Source organism: Rhinoraja longicauda, chromosome 21 (assembly GCF_053455715.1).
Source record: "Rhinoraja longicauda isolate Sanriku21f chromosome 21, sRhiLon1.1, whole genome shotgun sequence".
Classification (NCBI taxonomy): Eukaryota; Metazoa; Chordata; class Chondrichthyes; order Rajiformes; family Arhynchobatidae; genus Rhinoraja; species Rhinoraja longicauda.
Genome location: NC_135973.1, coordinates 21,242,292 through 21,250,959, shown reverse-complemented (window position 1 = coordinate 21,250,959; position 8,668 = coordinate 21,242,292). Strand labels below are relative to the sequence as shown.

Genomic DNA, 8,668 nt, shown 5'->3' with positions numbered 1-8,668 from the left:
CAAAGATTCAGCATTGATTGAGGAGTTAAAGGCCCCATCTAAATGCAGTAAAACCCAGTGAATTATTGGAGAGCAGGGCAGCGTGTGACTCTTCCAACTGAACGATATCCTAACCTCAAGTACAAGAAGTGAGTGGGCCAATATATAAGCTATTATCCAGCTGAGTAAAGTATGCTTTTTTTTCTAAAACATGGAAAAGATTTGGACCATTTTTATGGCATCGTTTGGCATTTGATAAAAACCTCCCCCTGAGGCTTCTGGGCAGCATAGCAAGATATTGATTGTTATTAAATATAAATTCTGCACGGTTAAAAATAGATATAGAAAAATGATTAGCTGGTAGGTTCATTTGACACTGATCCCCTCTCCATGTTGAAGGAGACGCGATGACGCTGAGATTTGAATTTTGCAAACGCTGTGCAGAATGGAGCATATATAAGGAATCGCTCACATCAGGGCGCCACTCTTCCCTTACACCTGCCGACTTGCAAAAGAAGAAGAAGAAAGCAGGTGAGTTACCCCAGACCTCTCACTCTACCTTCTGATCTTTTTTCGAAACGGGATCAATTCTTCCAGCAACCTTCAGCACCCCGAGTAGGAGAAGTCCTAATCTTTGGCAACCTCGTCCGCTCTTCGACCCGACTTCTCTCAGTCCTTGGAACGCCAGACACCCAACTCTTTTCCCCCTTTTTAAAAAAAAACCTGGACTCTCTGGAGCGACAGAAGATAGCGTGCACGGCCGATTGGAAATTAAAACAGTTGGACCGCCTGGCTTGCGAGGAAAGGGGTTCGGTTCCTGGAGGAACTCAAGGTCCACGGTCCCCCAGAAGAGAGAGAAGACGAAACAGCGAGACCCTCTCCGCGTGGAGATACTATGCTGGGACATTTGGTTTGAACACCTAGAGTTTAAAAGGAAACAAAAAAATGCTTAGGGATTGATGAAGATGCGACTCTTGAGTGATTCATCATTTTCTTTGTTCGTTGTTATTTTCTAGCTTCACCATGTCTGCTGCCTCCTTGCTTAACGCCGCCGATGTCACCAAAGCCGTGCAACAGTGCGCTGGTGAAGTATATTTTTAATCACTTGGTAGTTTAGTATTTGGGCTGAGATACCAATCGCAGCTTCAGCTCTCTGGGGAGTGTTTATGGTTACCCGCTAGAGTAGAGGGGTGGTGGGGCCACAGTCTTCAAATGTTCCCAGTATAAAATAGTACTTGTATAGTAAAAGTAGTAGTAATAATAATAGTAATAAATAATAGTAGCATTAGTAATAATAGTAATAACTAATAGTGGCATTAGTAATAATAGTAATAAATAATAGTAGCATTAGTAATAATAGTAATAAATAATAGTAGCATTAGTAATAATAGTAATAAATAATAGTAGCATTAGTAATAATAGTAATAAATAATAGTAATAATAAAAATTGTAGAAATAATAGACTCGTTTTATTCTTGTATAGAATAAAATAATACAGTATAGTATTTGTAGCACTGTACAAGTATTCGCTTGTATAGTACTAGTTGACCTTCCAGGAGCAAGCGGCGGGACTGGCTCTGGGGAGGGGTGTGGGTCTGCGATTGCATGCAGTTGAACTGAGATTATTGAGAGAAGGTGTCGGGAGGGGAGAGTAAGGGTGAGGGTGGTGGGGAAGAGATTTGGGGAAGAGAGGGTGAAAGGGTCAGAAGTGAGGGAGGAAAGCGTGAGGGGGGGGGAATGGGGAGGGGGAAGAAAGCGGGGAGAGGGAGGTGGAGGTTGGGGGAGGAGAGGGGAAAGGAAGGGTGAAAGAGAGGTGAGGGTTGGGAGGAAGGTGTGGAGAGGGGAAGGAAAAGGAAGAAAGGGGAGGGGAGGGGAGGGGAGGAGCGGGGTCTGGGGTGGGGAGAGGAGGATAGTGTGGGGAGACGGAGAAGGGGGCTCTGGGGATGGGAGGGAAAGGAGGGTGTGGGGAGGAGTGAGGGGAAGAGGAAGGTGAAAGGGAGGGGAGGAAAGTGTGGAGAGAGGGAAGGGGGTGGGAGGTGGGGAGAGGGGAATGGGCAGGGAGGGGAGAGGGAGATGTGGTGGGGGGGGGAGGAGAGTGGGAAGGGAGGTGGGGGAAAGGAGGTGGGAGAGATGAGGGGGAGCCGTGAGAGGGGAGGGAGGAAGGGGAGATGGGAGAAGGAAAGGGAGAGATAGAAGGGGGTGAGGGAAGGGAGATGTGAGAAGGGAAAGGGATGGGATATGGGGGAGGGGAGGAAGGGGGAGGGGGAAGGGAAAGGAGAAGGGGAAATGGAAGAAGGGGAGGTGGGGAAGGGGAGGTGGGGAAGGGGGAGAAGGGAGGGGTAGTGAAGGGAGATCCGAGTGGGTGTTTCAATCTCCGGTTGTTTCAATCTCTTTCTCTCTCTCTCTCCCTCTCTTTCTATGTCCCTCTCTCTATCGCCATTACCAGCTAGTTTCAACCACAAGACCTTTTTCGCAACCAGTGGCCTCAGTAAGAAGTCTGACGCCGATCTTGCCGCAATCTTCGGCATCTTGGACGGAGATAAGAGCGGATTCATTGAGGTGGAGGAGCTAAAGTAAGCGCCCACCCTTTCTTCGACTGAACTCCACTGATGCCGCAGGGCTTCCTGCTTTAACGTTGACTTGCAATCTTTTTTTTTCTTTCCTGAAATCTCTCCTGAATTCAAAGCCAACGGATCAGGGGTCGGGTCGAGGGGAGATAACCTTGCCTTTTGGCCGTACAAGCACACGGGAAACTAAAACCGAGACACAAGGAACTGCAGTTGCTGGAATCTCGAGTAAAAAGCACAAAGTGCCGGAGGAACTCAGCGGGTCAGGCATCATCTGTGGAGGGAATGGGACAGGCTGGGCTTCTCAACCCGAAACGTCGTCTGTCCATTCCCTCCACAGATGCTGCTTGGCCCGTTGAATCCCTCCAGCACTTTGTGCTTAAAAAAACCCCCCTAAAATTAGAGTCGATATCTAGCAACGGATCTGCGCCTCTGTACTCCTGCGAAGATCTGAGGAGGTTGCTTAAAGTGACTGCAAAATAGACTGGGATAGGTACAGTCATAGAGTGATAGAGCGTGGAAACGGGCCCTTCGGCCCAACTTGCCCACGCCGACCAACATGCCCCATCTACACTAGTCCCACCTGCATGCGTTTGCCTCATATCCCTCTAAACCTGTTCTATCCATGTGCCTGTCCAAATGTCACTTAAACTTTATGATAATGTCTGGCCCAAGCTGCTCTCCCAGCAGCTCATTCCATATACCCATTTGTGTAAAAAAATTACCCCTCAGGTTCCTTTTAAATCTTTTCTCCCTCACAAACTTATGTCCACTGGTCCTTGATTCTCGCACTCTGGGCAAAAGACTACATTTACCTTATCTATTCCTCTCATGATCTTATACATCTCTATAAGATCAGCCCTCATCCTCCTGCGCTTCAAGGAATAAAGTCCTAGCCTGCTCAACCTCTCCCTATAGCTCAGGCCCTCGAGTCCTAGCAACACCCTCGTCAATCTTCTCTGTGCCCTTTCCAGTTTAACAACATCTTTCCTAGAACATGCCGATCAAAACTGAACACAATTACTTTTTTTGTTGGAAATAACGTTTGCATCCATTTAGGTTAATTAGAGACCAATTGTCATTGATATTCTTTGTGAATGTACATTCCATGTTTGTGATTGTTGCCTGCTTGTCCCATGTATTGCCACAGTCTTTAACTAAACCTGAGACGCTGGGTATAGGTGCATTTTCATCACTGGACAATAGATCATAAGACCTTTAAACATAGCAACAGAATTAGGCTATTCAGTCCATTCGGCAGTAACTGTGCTCATAAGAGTATAACATGCACAGTGTTGGAGGAACTCGGTGGTTCAGGCAGCGTCTGAGGATGACATTTCAGGGTCAGGACCCTTCTTCCGATCTTCCTTCCACAGATGCTGCCTGATCCACCATGTCTCTCCAGCTCTTTGCTCTAGATTCTAGCATCTACTGCCTCTATTGTCTCCCACTCACACTATGTTAGAGAGAAGGAGAAGTAGGTGCAAGATGTGTGATCTATATGAATGGTGTTGATATATATGGTGCTGATTGTGTTTACCTGCTGAATGTGATCTGCTTAAAATCATGTATAAAAAGTAGGAGCAGGCCATTTGGCCCTTTGAAACTGTGCTGCCGTTCAATATGATCATGACTAACTCTTTATCTCAATGCCACTGTATCCCCATTCATGATTAGTTTGGAAATACAGCATGGAGACAAGCCCTTCAGTCCACTGAGACCATGCCGACCATCGATCACCTGTTCTGTTTTATCCCACCTCCTTATCCACTCCCTATTCATTAGGGGCACTTTACATAGGGCCAATTAACCGACAAACCCGCTCGTCTTTGGGATGTGTGAGGAAACCGGAGCACCGGTTAGAGAGAGAACGTGGAAAATCTGTACAGACTGCACCCAAGGATTGTACCCAGGCCTCTGGTGCTGAGAGGCAGCAGCTCCACCAACTGCGCAAATGTGCTGCCCCTAAATTAATATAATGTGTTGATATACAGTAATATGCAACCAACTTTGTTATTAATAATCACTCCCAATACAATAAGGTGACCAGCAGTCTGCACCTCCTTTGAATAAGATTTTGTACCACAATAATTTTCCCACCCAATCTCTATTTCCCCATATCCCTTAGTGTTCAGGAGTCTATTAATTTTGAACTTGACATCCCTGTGACTGAGTATGCCCCGACACTCTACCACTGAGTATCCCCAGATTCCAACTCCAATAAGTACAGAATAGTCACCATCAACTCATTCCTAAACAGCCCACAGTTTGTCCTGTGCCCACAACTCCACATTTCCCAGGCTGACTCCGGAGGTCAGAATTTTGTTTACCTGCATGCTTTCACCTACATTCTTCTAAACCGTGGAGAGTGTTAGTCCATTTTGCTTGGGCAGACTGCAACCCAGTGGTATGAATATTGATTTCTCAAACTTCAAGTAACCCTCTCTCCCCATCTGTCCCTCATCCTGGTTATCGTCCCACCAGTTTTACTGTTGTCCTATCCAGTTTCACTGTTTGTATAACTGATACTCATCTTTCCCACAGCCAACAATGTACCATTGTGCGCTCCACCTTTCCTTGATCATTGTTGCTTTCTGCATATTTCCCATTCATTTTTTCCATGTACTCTCGTTTTCCTTTCCCCCGACTCTCAGTCTGAAGAAGGGTCTCGATCAGAAACATCGCCTATTCCTTTCCTCAAAGATGTTGCCTGGCTCACTGAGTTACTCCAGCATTTTGTGTCTCTCATCGATGTTGTAATTTATTGATTTGCTTCCTTCTCTTGTTTTTAGAGACTTCCTGAAGTGTTTCTCTCCCGGTGCCCGCGATCTGAATAAGGCGGAGACCGATGCTTTCCTTGCAGCTGGAGATAGTGATCATGATGGCAAGATCGGGGTTGATGGTGAGTTAAATATTTTTGCAATCCTTTTGGAGGCCAGTATTGTATAGACTAGGGAGATCTTATTTAATACACAAACAGCGGGTCAGACAGCAAGCATCACTGGAGAACATGGATAGGTGATTTTTCTGGTCGGAACTCTTTTTCAGACCGATTGTAGTTGAGGGGCGTAGCATCAGGTAACTGAACCATCCCTATCAACAACTAGAGAGTGGTCCTGATCAGCCATCTACCTCTACCTCATTGGAGACCCTTGGACTATCTTTAATCAGACTTTACTGGACTTAATCTTGCACTAAACATGATTCCCTTTATCCTGATCTGTACACTGTGGACAACTCAGTTGTAATCATGTAGTCTTTCTGTTGACTGGATACCACGTGATAAAAATATTTTCACTGTACCTTGGCACACGACGATAAACTAAACTAAAGATAATCTGAAGAAGGGACCTGACCCAAAAAGTCTTTCTCCCCCCCCCCCCCCCCCCCCAACTATAACCAGTCTGAAGAAGGATCCCAAACTAAAACATCACCCATCCATGTTTCTCTATACTTTTATACCTCCTGTTAACTCGGATGCGTGTCACATCTTTCCCTGGGGTATACAGTTACCAGCAAAGGTCGCTGAGCCCGCAAGAGAACTTGTGTCTTCACTCCACTCCCATTGAATCCAATTGTAATTCCCACAACACCCGTCAGGGCCCTGACCCCAAGCATGGGCCATCAGCCAAATCCTAGGAATGACCCAGTTTTACAGAGAACAGGACTGTATTGAGGATCGGGTGTTCCCCAGACAAGACTAGAACTGAGTAACCACAGCTGGACAATGGGATTAGATTGAATGGCCCCTTTTCCAGCTAGCATGGATGTGATGGGCCAAATAGTCTCCTCCCCTGCAATAACATTCTAAGATCTTATACCAAGGCGATCAGAGGGTCATAGAACGGTTATTCACAGAAGGTGTTCAGCCATTGGGTCTATGTGGCTTCCGGTGAAACAATATCTTCTATCCCATTCCCCCCTTTTCCCATATCATTACTAATTATTCTTTCTCAAATGCCTATCCCATTAAATCATTGAAAGGCATTTAGTTTCCACCGTGAAATCCCTGAGTCACAATTGTTTCCTCATATTGTCCATGTATCATTTTGGATTGAATTTAATTTTAGTTTTTAGAGATGCAGCATAGAAACAGGCACTTTGTGTCCATGTCGACCATTCATCACCCGTTCACTCTAGTTCTATGTTACCCCACTTTTGCATCTAGTCCCTACACACTAAGGGTAATTTTTAGAGCATAATTAACATACAACCCCGCACGTCCTTGAGATGTAGGAGAAACCCAGAGCACCCGGAGGAAACCCATGCACTCACAGGGAGAAAGTACAAACTCCACACAGGTAGCACCCGAGGTTAGGATCGAACTTGGGTCTCTGGCGCTGTGAGGCAGCAGTTATGCCACCGTTCTGCCCTTATTTTTAAATCCGTGCCCCGTGGTCTTTGAATGATCGGCTTTCCATCATTTAGTTCATACAATGGTCTTGTCTCAAGTTGAACCAATGATGGGGGTGAGAACAATTGCATGCATTAAGATTTGAAGCATTACTTTTATTGGCAGTGTTGCCCTTTTTCCATATGTGTTCATTCTGAATCTTTCCCTTGTATTGCAGAGTTCAAGACTATGGCTAAAGCATAAAGAAACTTAAAGGGAAGACCACTCTGTCGGTATCGAGCAGTTCCACCACTTTTATTAACATCACACAGCAAGCACATTTTTATTTATACATTTTGATACAGTTGAATGGCATTAATTAATGTCGAAATGTCGTTTCCTTTGTTGAAACTTTTTAACAGAACATTTTCTGTGAACGTTAATTAATATTTATTGTTTGATGTCTTAATTGTGGAAAGTGCCTCGAGACACCAAATTCACAAAATAATAAAGATCATCACCATTTAAAAAAAAATACGACTCAGTCTCCATGATTGTTTTCGAAGACATGCAAACACAAGTTAAAGTTAAATAGTCAAGGAATATTCAAGCTCTCTGGGAACATGTACACACCTGTGACTGCATTTCAAAGAAAAACTCACGTGATACCTTTCACCTGAAGGTTATCCCCACCAGTTTTTGACATTCCCCCCCCCCCCCCCCCCTCCCCTGGGAAAAAGGGAAGCCAGCCAAAATAATCAGACTTGTTCTATCCTGGTCATTCTTTTCCCCGCTCCCGTCGGGCAGAAGGTACAGAAGCTTGAAAGCGCGCACCACCAGACTCAGGAACAGCTTCTTCCCCTCTATTATCAGGCTTCTGAACGGTCCTTCTGTAAGCAAGGGCACTGCCTTCACCTCTACCTCATTGAGGACATTGGACTGTCTATAAAACTGATCATAAGGTCTTAAGGTCATAAGTGATAGAAATAAAATTAGGCCATTCCGCCCATCAAGTCTACTCTGCCATTCAATCATGGCTGATCTATATCTCCCTCCTAACCCCATTCTCCTGCTTTCTCCCGATAACCTCTGACACCTGTACTAATCAAAAATCTGTCTATTTCTGCCTTAACAATATCCACTACCACCAAGGCCTCCACAGCCTTCTGTGGCAAAGAACTCCACAGATTCACCACCCTCTGACTAAATAATTTTTTCCTCATCTCCTTCCTAAAAGATCGTCCTTTAATTCTAAGGCTATAGTCCTAGACTCTCCCACAAGTGGAAACGTCCTCTCCACATCCACTCTATCCAAGCCTTTCACTATTCTGTATGTTTCAATAGGGTCCCCCCTCATTCTTCTAAACTCCAGCAAGTACAGGCCCAGTGCTGACAAATGCTCATCATAGGTTAACCTACTCATTCCTGGGATCATTCTTGTCAACCTCCTCTGGACCCTCTCCAGAGCCAGCACATCCTTCCTCAGATATGGTGTCCAAAATTGCTCACAATATTCCAAATGCGGCCTGACCAACGCCTTATAGAGCCTCAGTATTGCATCCCTATTTTTGTATACAAGGCCTCCTGAGTTTGCTTTCTTTACTACCGATTCGACTTGCAAATTAACTTTTTGGGAATCCTGCACCAGCACTCCCAAGTCCCTTTGCATTTCCAATTTCTGGATTCTCTCCCCATTTAGAAAATATTCTATGTTTTTATTCCTACTGCCAAAATGCATGACTCCACACTTTGCTGCACAATATTCCACCTGCCACTTCTCTGCCCACTT

The 8,668-nt window shown here is 45.2% G+C and overlaps 1 protein-coding gene across 1 annotated transcript; it reads left to right on the top strand.

Moving 5' to 3' along the window:
* Positions 1-379: 379 nt before the first annotated feature.
* LOC144604293 (parvalbumin alpha-like) lies at positions 380-7,243 on the top strand. Its single transcript, XM_078418539.1, has 5 exons — positions 380-510; positions 996-1,063; positions 2,426-2,552; positions 5,339-5,448; positions 7,118-7,243. The coding sequence occupies exons 2-5, from the start codon at positions 1,003-1,005 to the stop codon at positions 7,141-7,143; spliced, it is 324 nt and encodes a 107-aa protein (XP_078274665.1). The 5' UTR covers positions 380-510; positions 996-1,002; the 3' UTR covers positions 7,144-7,243.
* The last annotated feature ends 1,425 nt before the right edge of the window (positions 7,244-8,668 follow it).

Bases quoted from the DNA above. Each gene is read 5' to 3' on its own strand.
- LOC144604293 (XM_078418539.1), top strand. From the start codon at position 1,003: ATGTCTGCTGCCTCCTTGCTTAACGCCGCCGATGTCACCAAAGCCGTG. The intron at 2,553-5,338 runs GTAAGCGCCCAC...TCTTGTTTTTAG, and splicing joins ATTGAGGTGGAGGAGCTAAA to AGACTTCCTGAAGTGTTTCT. The intron at 5,449-7,117 runs GTGAGTTAAATA...CTTGTATTGCAG, and splicing joins TGGCAAGATCGGGGTTGATG to AGTTCAAGACTATGGCTAAA.